The following is a 13390-nucleotide window of genomic DNA, read 5'->3' as shown; positions in this document are numbered from 1 at the left end:
CGGTGACGAGTGGAACGGCGGGCTATTTCCGGAACCTGGGAATTCGGTGCGGTGTCTGGGTGCATAGGTGGGGATCTGTCCCCTTCCTTCACCTCATCAAGGAGTTCAATGATGACCCCTTCCTCGGGACCACAGGGCCCTTCTGGTGGATAACCTATGTGGTGGTGGTTCCCATCCCTGTTTAACCCTTCCATTACTTCCTCAGGGAATACGATTTTAGGGATGGTGTCAATGGTTGGTAACTCGGGTCCTCTTCATCAGGGATTGGGGTCAGGGATCTGTTAACGACGGAGTTTTGGGCATCGCTGGAGTCCAGCCTGTCAGCAAGCTCATCCAGGTGGTCCATGGTGAAACGTTGGGCTCATACCCATATGCATGTTGGGTGGGCATAGCTTCTCGGGAAAATACTGGAGCTTCGGGATTTAAAGAAACCTCGCAACCCGCTGGTTTAGTATTTCCAGTGACCATTTCGTCACCGAAGTTCGTCGGCACCTGAGGTGAGTCCGATCTCCTTCCTTCCCTACTGCAGTGGTTTCTTCCAGGGTCGGTGTCTAGGGGCATCGGGTTCAGAATTGGCACAACGGCCTCCTCGTGGTGTGTCTGGTTGGTCACTGGGGCTGTCCTGGTCTGTAAAACTATCCGCGGCTCCTGCGGTTGACGGCTGCTGCGGCATCGGGACAGTGGCTAGCCGCAAGGCATCACGGTGTATTTTGGCAATTCGGCCATTCGGCTGCCGCACCAGGTAAGTGGTCATCCCCAAGCGACCCACCACCTCCCTGGGGTTGGACCACTTGGACGCGAGGCCCGCGCAAAACCCACGGCCCTTGGCTGACAGATGCTGGAGCCTTACATGCACAAACTGGCCTGGAATGATCTGCGGGGTATGGATTTAAGGACTGGGGCGTTCGATGATCCAAAAACTGGGCCTAATGCCTGCGTGCCCCAGCCCGTAGGTCCTCTACCGGGAAAGGTTCTTCTGTGTGAATGATGCCCAGTTCGGCTGGCAATGCCAAGTTGTGACCATGGAGCAGCTCAGCTGGAGAATATCCCGTGACCTCGTTCGTGCGCCGGCGGAGGCAGTACAAGAGGGTGGGGAGGTGAATGTCCCACTTAGTGTGGTCCTCATCAAGGCGGATACGGAGCTGGGTCTTAATGTCTTGGTTGCGGCGTTCAGTGGGATTTGATCTGAGATGATAGGTAGGGGTGGTGTGATGATGAACCCCCCACCGCCCACATGCCTTCCGCCAGCAGTGACCCGTAAATTGGACTCCATTATCCGTGAGCAGCACTCGCGGATACCCATACCATGGAAACACCTCTCGGTCCAGTAGGGCGATGATTGTTCCCACCTTGACATTGGCGACAGCAAACTCCTCGGTCCATCGCGTGAACACATCAGTGACTACAATGATGAACCGCTTTCCCCGGGAGGTGCGTGGGTAGGGGCCCATAATGTCAAGGGCCACCTCGTGGAAAGGGTGGTCAGGGCGTCGGGGAACCTGTTGCTCCACGCCATCAGGTCGACGCGCCTTACACTGTTGGCAGCGTTGGCACTCACGCACGAACTGCTTGACGTCAGCCGTGACCTCCGGCCAGTGGAACGTCCTGCGGATTTCTCGCAGGGTCTGTTCAGCCCCAGGGTGCCCTGCCAGCTCATGACTGTGGAAGAACAGTAGGATGGCTGGCCGTGCAGCAGGGGGTGCATGAATACTCCAGCGTCTTCCTCTGCGAGCACCATGGGTCTGAAGCATGCCATCGAGATTACGCTGATGGGGAAATGCTTGGTCGCCACACTCGGCCAGTCGGGCTCGTGTTTGTGGGTCGTCCTGCTGGGAGTCACGCACGTGAGCCACCAGCTCTGCCATGGTGGCGAATGGGGTGGCCGGCTCCGGTGTGCTGGGCCCAGGCAGCGTGTACAGTAGGGCATCGTCGGGGGCCAGGTCCGAATAGTTGGTAATTGGAACCAGGGGCAGGAGGTTGTCCCACCCCTGGTCATCGTAGACTATGGTTCTGGGGTCCGGGTGCCGGGAAAGCTCGTCAGCGAGCTCATGTTCCCGGCCGGGAACATGTTCCACCGTGAAGTGGAAGCTCTGTAGGAGAAGGGCCCACCGGGTAAACATGGACTTGCCCTCCTGCACGGAATCCAGCCATTTGAGGCACTGGCTGTCGGTGCGGAGAATGAAGGGGTGCCCCTCGAGGTAGTGTCGATATCTTTTTAGTGCCCACACCACAGCGAGGCACTCTTGCTCATTGACATGGTATCGTCTTTCCGCTGGGCCAAACTTGGCACTCGCGTACTCGACGATACGTCTCTGTCCTTGGCCGTCCAGGTGGTCCAGCACCACCCCCATGCCTTCCTGGCTGGCATCGGTCTGCACGAACAGTGGTTCGTCCGGCACCAGCCGCGACAGGGTGTAGCAGTTGCGGAGCTGTTGTTTTACCTCGCCCAGGGCCTGGTCGGCGGCCTGGGTCCACCGGAATTTGTGCTTTGGTGAAAGCAGGTCGGTCATGGGCACGGTTATCGAGGCGAAGTGGGGAACAAATGACCTCAACCAATTCAACAGCCCCATGAGTTTCTGGAGCTGCTTCCGTGTCTTGGGTGCCTTCTTGCCCTCAATAATGGACAGCTGTTTGGGCAGCGGGCGGCAACCCTCTGCGTCCACAATATGGCCCAGAAACTCGATCTCCTCCGCCCCAATGTGGCACTTCCTCGGGGCGCACGTCAGCCCGTGCCTGGCGAGCCGCTCAAACACCAAGGCCAGATGGTGTGCGTGTTCCTCCCACGAATATGACCAGATGATCACATCGTCCAGGTAGGCTTGGGCAAACTTGCCGATGTAGCCATCCAGGACACGGACCATCATGGTCTGGAAGGTCGCGGGAGGATCCATCAGTCCGAACGGCATCGCACAGAACTGGAAGCGCCTGCCGTCTGGGGTGGTAAAGGCTGTTTTGGGGCGGTCGGCAGGGCATACTGGCACTTGCCAGTACCCCGACTTAGGGTCAAGCTTTGAAAATATGGTGGCATTCCCCAAGCCAGTGAGGGCATCCGTGATGTTGATTAATGGTGGTGGTGCCTGAATGGTGAGGTGATTTATTGCTTTGAAATTTACGCAAAATCTCAGTGTTCCATTTTTCTTGGTGGCCATTACGATACGACTATTATAAGGTGAATTACTAGGTTCTATGACGCCACTCGCCAGCATCTCCTCGATTTGTGCCTGTATGGCATCCGGTTCACGGGGTCCGAACCGGAATACTTTCTGGAACGGAGGGGTATGGGGCACCAGGGGTATGCAATGCTCTGTAATTGTAGTCCTCCGTAACTGGTCCGCAGCTGCAAACACTTGCGAATGAGCCTTTATCACCTCGTCAATGTCGACGTGGTGCTCGGCTGGAACTCCATGGTACATCTCATCCAAACCTACAACTGTGATAGGTGGGGATGGATTAGGCCGGTGGATACCGTAGACAGTCCAGCGGCCGCGGGTACCAAGGTGCAAGCGCCCGGCACGGACTTCGATTGTAGCATCGATCTGTGCCAGCCAGGGGGCTCCCAGGATCAGCTCCTCTCGTAGATCATGCAGCACTATGGCGTCCGTTTGGCTAACATGGTTCCTTATGTGGATTTTTACCTGGGCGCGCCTAGATGTGGGCGCGCAAGCTCCCCTGGTGGCCAGCAGGACTGTCCCCGCCTCAGCCGTCATGTCAGCACCGGCGACGAGGTGGGCGGCAATATAGCTGTGGCTGGCGGCGGTGTCCACCAGCACCTCCAATTCCCGGCCGTCCACCCGGACAGGTATGCGCAGTAGACTGCCTTCCTCGGGACCCATGCGCCCGAGCCGGGACAGCGTGTCCTCTAGCCCTGCATCTACTGTCGAGGCCCCCAGCGATGTAGGGTGAGCAGCAGAGCTCACCGAAGACTCGGTGCACGGCCCGTCGGGCCGACGCGGACTGCCCCCGCCGATGTCAGGTGGGCGGGGCAGTAGCTCACTGGCGCCCGCAGCTGCTGGCGGGGACGCCGACTACGTGGGGTGAGCGGCAGAGCTCGCCGAAAACTCGGTGCACGGCCCGTAGGGCCAGCGCGGACCGCTCCCGCCGACGTTAGGTAGGCGGGGCGGCGTGGCTGGTTGGAGTTTTGGAGAGCGGGGCCCAGCTGTCTCGTCGCCCTCACCTAGGCGTTTCCCGATGGTGTTGTGTCACCTCCGTTTCCTCTTTCTCCGGCGGCCTTGACAGGGCATTCGCGGTGCCAGTGGTACATTTCTGTTGGACAGTACCTGGAGCGGGGAGGCCACTCTTCGCGGGCTGTCGGGCCTCTGAATCGCTCCCCTCGGTCGGCCTGCCGCCAGGTCAGCCGCGACTAACCCTGTGGCTCAAGGTTGCGTCCCCGCGACCCCGGCGACTGGGCGGATCTGTCCGGCGGTGCTGGCGGGCCAGTGTACCGCACCACCGCTCCAGCATCTTCTGGTGACATCACCGCCGGGGTGGGGTTGGGCCTCCACTGCATCGTGGTCTCCGTTGCACTCTGTATGGCCTGGATGTCTCTCTACGGCTAGGAAATCGTCCACGCTTCTCCCCGCGGCGTTACGCATGAAAGGTCGTAATTCCGGTGACAGTAGCTCCACGATCACTGGCAGTATCTCGGCGACTGAGCCGCTTGTCAGACGTCGGTGGAGGCGTAGCTTTTGATAAATAAAGCCTTCCATGCTTTCCCCGGCCCGTTGTGTTTGACAGTACAGCTGGTACCGACAGCTGGCACGGGAACGCGCGTCATCAAAACGGGATTCGAACCGGGTAACGAATTTGTTCCAAGATATTCGGTATTCGCCTGCCATCGCCCACCAGGCTTGGGCACTGTCCCGGAGCTGTCCACTAACTCTATCCGTGAACTCGTCCTCGTGCACCGCGTGTCTTGATAGTCTGTCCCAGCATGCTTGCAGAAATGCATGCGGATCTTCATGTGCTCGCCCCCTGAATACAGGCAGTGACACCGCCACGCTTGCATTTCGCGGTACCGGTTCCGGTTGTGCCTCCCCATAGCGCCGCACACCGTCGTTACAGGCTGCGCATAGAAATAGTTCGTCCCTGAAATTAGCGAATTCGCGTGCTGTCGTGCAAATCCGGTGTCTGACAGTGCCGCACACATAGCACCGCGCCGTCTCGCCTGGTCGCCCGGGACAGCCTACTATCGCACACGTCACGCGCTCCCTTATCATGGCCCGCTCTGTGTCATGGTTATATATTTCCTTTTTTACAGTCTTTTCCTTAGGGGTACACGAGCACCATAGTGAAGTGCCCTCCCCTCGCAAGCTGCCCTCTCCATGTGGCTTATGACACACCTGGCAGACCCCATCCATATTCACGCGCACAGGTGTGTAGCATTCCGCGTCCTGCGCGGCTGACCGGCCCGAGCGGCGGACCGGGACGTCAGGTGGCGGGGAAAAGACAGGCAGGGGGGCCCGCCTCCCCTCCTCCACGGCCGGAGGTCCCGTTTCCGCACGCTCTTTGCCCCGCGGAAGTTGACCCGGCGGCGCGGTGATCTTGAATGGTCCGACTCAGCTGTACTCGTCGTCGCTCGGCTGGACTCGGCTCCCGCTCGACCTGAAGGGCGCAATTCGCCTGCGCACATCCGACGCGATCCCTTGAAGAGGAAAAGGGGGAAAAGCGAACTCACTCGTGCAGCCGAATGAAACCCGATACCTGTGTGACGCGCTCTTATCGCTTGACGGCGCAATCTTACACCATTTTGGCGCGTCGGCTTCCGCTCCCGCGCCATTCTTGTCCCCGTTCGACTCCCTGCAGCATCCTCGCAGCTCACGAAAGTTTAGAAAATCCTCACTTTTCATGTCCGTTTCTATGTAATAGCTCATGGTCAGCCACACTAGTTGGGCGCCATTTTGTCGACGTTAGGGCTGTTCCCGTGGTTCGGAGTCGCTGCCAGCTGCTCCGGCAGAGAGGGTACGTGCCACGTGGCAAGGAAACTACCCTAACTCGGGTGAAATAAAAGAGTTTATGACGTTAAGTTTTGTTTACTGCACACGTCACACACTGTACATGGGCTGTCACGGCTCCCATCTGTGACAGTCCATCAGGGCGAGGCCCGGCTCCACGCACTTTGAGCGCGACACGACATTAGCAGTGATCTGACTGGCGGTGACACGACAGTGACACGACTGGCGGTGACATGACAGTGACGCGACTGACAGTGGCGTGAATGACGGTGACGTAACTGCTGCTGCGAATGACGGTGACGTGACTGACGATGACGTGACTGACGATGACGTGACTGACGTTGACGTGACTGACTGTGACATGACTGACTGTGACGTGACTGACTGTGACGTGACTGACGGTGACGTGACTGACGGTGACGTGACTGATGGTGACGCGAATGACGATGACACGGAAGACTGTGACGTAAGTGCCGACACGAACGACTGTGACATGACTGACGGTGACGTGACTGACTGTGACGTGACTGACAGTGACACGAATGATGATGACACGAAAGACTGTGACGTAACTGCCGACGTGAACGACGGTGACATGACTGACAACGCGAATGACGGTGACGTGACAACGGTGACACGACTGACAGTGTCCGTTTGACTCTCACTCAGAACTCCGCAACCGCACTCTCTCATCCCACTCAGGCGACTAACTCGACCCACGCTCCGCGACGTCTCAGCGGCCTCCCCCGTTGCCGCGCGCACATGAATCCCCCCTCTTCCCTTCGTGTGCGAGTGCGTGGAGCCCACATGGTCACAGGCGGGGAGACGTGACTCAGTCGCCTGGGAAACACATCTACAGGTACACAACACGAATAGATATTTACACACTCACATAATTACATAAATAAAACCCTTATGAAAGGCACATTACTGTTATGGTGGTGCCTCTGCAGGGCGTTCCCCTCTCGGCCAAGGACATTTGTTACACTTTTGCGCACGGGCGCCGGCGCACACGCAAGCCTGAAGCAGCAACGGGCAATAATGGCCTCAGCGAGCCGGAGGAGCATTTGGGACGACGTCAACAGTTTATGAGAAGTAGACAGCTGTAAACTAAGAAAATAAATTTTTAAAACTACAAGGGCCTTGGCTTTTTCACTTTTATATTAAATGATTATTCAGGACTGGTAGTGAAAAGATAAAAAAAAAAAAAATGAATATTTGCACCTCAAAAATCCACAATACTTTCTGTCACAAATTGAACTATTTTTTTGTACTTACATATTTGCAATGTAAATTAATAAAGTACTGTATGATTTTCCCATAGCTCCTCAAATTATTAATAGTCTCATGTTTAGTTCAGTGATGTGATTTTTTTTTCAGGGCAGAAACAAGTATGTACCATGCTGTTGGTAACAGTGTGTTCCTGTTTCTGGAAGCAATGCTTACATTTGAGCAGGTATGAGTGGACGTCCTTATTTTTCATCTCTGTATGCTACCTTGCAGTTTTCACACTTTTTTCCTTGTGCTTTTTAATAGCAGAACTGATAAATTTTACATTGAAGTCACAACCTCTGTTTGCTTCATATTTGTACAGGTTGCTGATAAACTATGGGAACAAAGCTTCAAGGAGCCCAAAAAATACTAGTTTCTTGTCTTGCTACATATAATTTTTAACCCTCCCTCCATTTTTGAACATCCTGTTTTCCACATGCTAACATAGTATCAGCTGTGTTTCTTTGCTATTTGTTCTTTTAAATAATTACTGCAATTTGTATAAAAATATTAAGAAATCTAATTTTTACACTTTTGAATCATGTTTTAGCCAACCAAGGCTTTAGAAGACTGAAGCTAGAGTTCCCTTATCCAGCTGTAGCTGTATCAAAGATAGCTTCTGTACAGTTTCTGCAAAAAATAAAATAAGTAGTGTATTTCAAAGCTGCAAGCACCGCTTAAAACTATTCCTTTAATTGTGCTGCACCTTGGAAATTAGTCTGTATGAGTGCACAGCAGGTTTTTTTGGCCTCATGTATCTCACATGTAACTTTGGTATTGATTTGTGATGTTTATTATCATCATGCCTACAGCTCCCCTGCCACACCTTGGAATAGAAAATGAAAAGAACATCCTAAGCTTCTACTTCTTTCTGTTTTCCTAGATTTTAGTAAAAATAAATCTATAGCATAGTTTTAAGAGGGAAATGCCTAGAGCCTTGAAATTCGGAACATAAATTCTCTATGTGCACCTCAAAGCAATTTTTTTCAAAATTTAATATGTTGTTTGATTTGATGTTTAAGCAGTTTCGGACAACATTTTTCCAATAATCTCTGCTTTTAATCATTTTAAAATGACTCTTTTTATGACATTACGTAGACCTTGACAGCTCAGTTAATAACTTACTTTATTAATTTTATTACAATAGATTTTTAAAATAAATTTGATCAAGTTATGTTGTATATATATTAATTATTTACTTTTATTACCATTTGTTTGCTCAGTTTCCATAGAAATGAAGTGACCCCAAGATCGAACCACACATAAGTTAATATTGATATATGGCATGCCACCAACATCACTGATTTTGGGTGGAAGACCCATGAAGAGAGGCAGTGATAATTATTTTTTGAAAACCTTTCCCTCTCACCCTGTCTTCTATATTAAAGCACATTTGGAAATCTTACAATCAGAACATCTTGAAACTTTCAAAGGATATAGAAGTGACATCTGGCCTTAGTTTAAAACAAGATTGGTAAAAAAAATACTAAATAATTTTCTAAAGTTTTGATACCAAAAAATAGGCTAAAACTAATTTTTGCCATTATTTCCATACCTTTAATTTTCAACTTTTTGGCTAACTTTTAAATGCAATCTGGTTTAGAAGTACAGTTTGAGATGATAATGTTAACACTATGAACCAGGTCTAATTTTATAGGCTAACTATGAAATCCAAAACTCATATACCATCTGCCTAATCACTGTATATCTAAATACAAAAGGGTTCAATAGCTAACATAGGTACATAAGTTCACGTAGGTCATTGCGCAGCACTATGAAAGGACATTTTGCACCCTTCATACATATTGAGCATTGTGAGAGTATTCTGCTTGTGTAGACTTCTGTAGCAAAGCATGGTTTTATCAGCTAGTAACAAAATAAAACTCCTAAATGTTCTATGTAACATAATATAAAAGATTTTATTTTCGTACAAAAACGCCTTACAGTGCACATTTTCTTTAGGACCCATCGTCTAATATATTTGTTTCTTCAGGTATACTGCACTTACATGATACACTTGTTTATCATTCTTTGAATGGTTCTTGCAATTGAAAGATTGCTTTGAAACTTTTCAAATCATACTTGTTTCAGCTCCATTTTTTTTATTGTGTAAAGAATGAGCTTTACATTTTTGTGACACTTGATGAGAAACAGACAGAAATGAATTGCAGCTGACTGCTTATCTCTACTCCAGTAAATAGAACAACTTTCCCACCCTCTCCCATTACCAGAGACACTGCTATCTGTGCCTCCAGATGCCTCCTTGGAGGATATAGCTTTCTATATCACTATATCTACCAATGGTATAAAATGTGTTTATTTTTTTGTCAGGAGACAATCCCAACTGCGATACATAGGAAGCCGCGGTATGCTGGATCATGGTATATCAAATTCCTACATTTTGTTTAGTGTTACTATTTTAGAGGAAAGGATAAAATATATTTCTTGGCTCTTAACATGTTTTTTGCAGGGCCATATCGAAGCAGCTTCTGATGCCCTTAAACATTGCATAGCAGTTTGCAATAAGTACAGAAAAAAATCCACAATAACTGAATCAATTGGGAAGATGGTGAAGAAGACTAATTATGAACAGTATACGACTGGTGAGTTATGTTCATCTTATGTTGTGTTTGAAGTTTTGGTGTTTCCTGAAGCATCAGAGGCATCTATAGCTGGTTTAAAAACATGTATAAGTCATACCTCACCAGCTATCATTGGTCTAACAGCATTACAGTTCATGAACACTTGTAAAAAAAATTTAATTTAAGATAATTAACATCTATGATGTTACAGAATATTATGATTATTTTCTTGCATAAATAAAAAGAATAAGTGTTGTTGGTTTGTTTATTCTTAGCAAAAATGTGCAATGACAGTCGTACACTTACAGCGGTACAGTTCTACACTCTATAACGGTTCGTTATATACAAAATAAACAGATGTTCAACGCCGATTGTAATTTTGTTTTTATTTTTTCAAACAGAATGCCCCGACGAATCCAAACACTTCCAATGGTTCATTCACTCGTTCCACATGTATATCTGACTGTCGAAAATTGCTCGTATTTCGCATGATGAGAATTAACGAAAAAAATAGCGTCCTTCAGTAATGTTTTGCTGCAAATACATTAAGTCAGTGCGGCCTCAAACGTGGCCGCACCCAGCGAAACCAAATTTCGCCCCGAGCCAACACGCCTACGAAAGTGGCCGCAATTTCTAATTACTGTCCAAAAGAAATTAAAACAAATTAGGTTGACTTAATACTCGGCCTGGCTCTGACCACCAACGTTAAATTATCTATTAGCAAATTACATCATAATTTGGCGAGAAGCCACCGAACGCGACCTACTAGGGCAGCGATCGACAGACGACTGGTGAAGTCCTGCCACACTCTTCTCCACGCAGGGAGTAGACGTCACATGACCTCACCGACCAATCACACGCACGCTTCTTTCACGCTTACAGATACAAGCCAATCACAGAACAAGTTACAATACATGAAAAAACCTTGTAGATACAGAACTCTGGGCTTCCCCTGATCTGTCTCTTTTCAATTTCACATCGAAATCGGGGACTCCCATTCTCGTTCTCTTTCCCACACCGTGAGACAGCAGTCATCACACAGTTCCCACGCAGGGGGGAAATTACCGTCTTTATCTCTGTTGGCGGGGAAGCACTGTTTCTTTCTCACTCCCACTTGCAGGCCTCTCATGCCTCTCTTTCTAACCATAACACCAGCCCAGATACAGTACAGTAAGTCCTCGGTTTACGTCGGGGTTACGTTCCTGAAAACCGCGATGTAAATAGAAACGACGCAAAATGAGCCATGTTTCATGCCACCGGCCGGCCGGAAGCGCTGGCATACAGACGTGACAACGGGCAATTTTATCAGCAAATGACAACCGACAGCGTGGGAAACAAGTCCAACTAGTACTTCTCAGCTTTATAGAATGGTTATTTAACCAGCTGCTTTATTACCTTTATTGATTGAAATATAAAGCAGCGGAGAGCAGGAAGCGTCCCTCATGATGTATGATAAGATAAGGCGGTGAACGTGTAGCTTACGCTACATAGCATAAATTAACTACCGAAGGAAACAAAGAATTATAAACGAATTATATATGGTGTTTTGGTTAAAATAAAGATTTACGGTCATTGTAAACGACGTTATTGTGAATCGGCGATAACTTAAATTGAAACATGAGTACTCAAACATTAGCGACGTTAATCCGAAACGACGTAAATCGGTACGACGTAAATAGAGGACTTACTGTACCGTGTTCTAGAATCATCCAACACATTAATGCACATTATAAACTGCAATTATAATACAAATTACTTTACCAAATTAAAAATCATTTCGAAATAACCTGAAAAAGTAGGCCTAAACAGGCAAAAATCTAGAACAGCGGCTTCTTTGTGAATATTTACATAAAAAATAGTAATGATTAAAAATGTCTAATAAAATACATAATACCTTCTTAAAACATTCAGCAAGTGAAAAATATCAACTCTAACATACATAAAAGCTGTAAAATATCCTTGAAAAGACCTTTTAAGAAATATCTACATGCATAAAAACAGTTTAAAAGAAAAATTATTTAATTAGGAGGGCAGGGTTCTGCAACATTACAACTCTTCCTCACTAAACATAACCAGGGGAAGTTTACTCCTCTAAAAACCAATTTAATATTAAGTGGTGCTGAAAAACTGAAGAACCATTATGAGTACGAAATATTATCCTGCTGTCGCTGACAACTCACGTACATTCAAAATACTCTGTCCTTGGTATGATTACGGAGTTAATTTTTGCATTGTAATGGGCTTCCACCGATGACTTCGGTCAACAAAATTCGAATTTATATCTAAAAAGATTTACTACAGGTGCACCCCAGACTACACTAAAAATTTCTCAACTACATCAAAATCATTTTTGTTAGCAGGTGCCCGAAGTGTGACCAATTAGTGCAACAGTGAACAATGTACAATCATGGCCGACCTGGTTTCTCACAGAAGGACTTTGCCGCTGTGTCTTAAGCTAACAACCAATCACAAAAAATCTTTAAAATTAGAACCACTAACAAGCTATTTTGCACTATAAAATCTTCCAGCATCCTATTCTACTTTTACATATTGTAGTTGTTCACCTTTTCTGTCTCTCTCTTTCACAGACCATTTAAATTTATGAGAATGTAAAATTTCCATCATTCCCACACTATTTTTATTATTATTCAAAGTTTTTAGAACAGTCTAGGTACCAAACCAATGAAAAACAATCAATACAGAAAATAAATTATGTACATTACACAACCATACATGCTTACCTAGCCAACAAGTTATATATAAATATTAAAATAATTGTCTTAAAAAAAAAAGTAAAATATTATACTATCTGTAATTATTTAAAATATACCACTAACATCAACATAAATTTTCTTAAATACATTATCTTGACCCTGAATTCATCATAAACATACAATCAGTTGTTTTATTGAAAGTACTTTGTGTCTACAAAAACCATAGAAAGCAGTATCTGTTTGAATTATATAACGGCAGAAAACCTGCAGTGCTTATATATGGAACTCTGGACTTAAATTCTTCGTATTTTACTCTTTTCTGAATATTCATTGTTTTACAGTATCAAGATCAGATTTAATACACTTGTAACTACACAAGTGATATTTGATGCATTATTTTAACAGTATAGTGGAACATAATAAAAGCAATACCACAGGCCGAGGAATAGAACCCTGCACCACTACACACAACACCTTAGTTCCTTGACAAACAAAACTTAACAAAGTTTTATTGTAGACTCACTACCATATTTCACCCTTGGAGGGCAATGAGAACACGAGTCAGTCAACACTTTACATTCAGAATCATGTTTACACAAATTTATTCAACAGGTACAGCAGTAAAAATAAGATTGAAGATGTAGTTTTGAACATACGTCATTGTAGATTACATATTTCATTAGAAACGTCAATATCCGACAAGAAAGATAAATATGCAAACACACAGAAAACAAGACTATTTGTTTGTCTCTTTGTGCCTGAGGATGGGAACAGATCTCAGTTCCCAAAACGTCATAGCTGTTGTCTTAGGAAGTCTATGGTGTTCGTCTGTGGTGTTCAGAATATCTGTTTTGTCACCTTTTGCATAAAT

General features: G+C 47.1%; 1 protein-coding gene across 2 annotated transcripts in view; it reads left to right on the top strand.

Moving 5' to 3' along the window:
* The window catches only part of LOC134529458 (tetratricopeptide repeat protein 39B-like), a 207871-nt gene that overhangs the window by 64028 nt on the left and 130453 nt on the right, over positions 1-13390 (top strand). For both annotated transcript variants that reach the window (XM_063363579.1, XM_063363578.1), the window contains exons 5-6: positions 7332-7407; positions 9694-9826. In XM_063363579.1, coding sequence (XP_063219649.1) covers positions 7332-7407; positions 9694-9826 — 209 coding nt within the window. The remainder of the gene's footprint in view (positions 1-7331; positions 7408-9693; positions 9827-13390) is intronic.

Source organism: Bacillus rossius, chromosome 2 (genome assembly GCF_032445375.1).
Source record: "Bacillus rossius redtenbacheri isolate Brsri chromosome 2, Brsri_v3, whole genome shotgun sequence".
NCBI lineage: Eukaryota > Metazoa > Arthropoda > Insecta > Phasmatodea > Bacillidae > Bacillus > Bacillus rossius.
The sequence above is the reverse complement of the archived record's forward strand: the minus strand, read 5'-3'. Positions and strand labels throughout refer to the sequence as shown.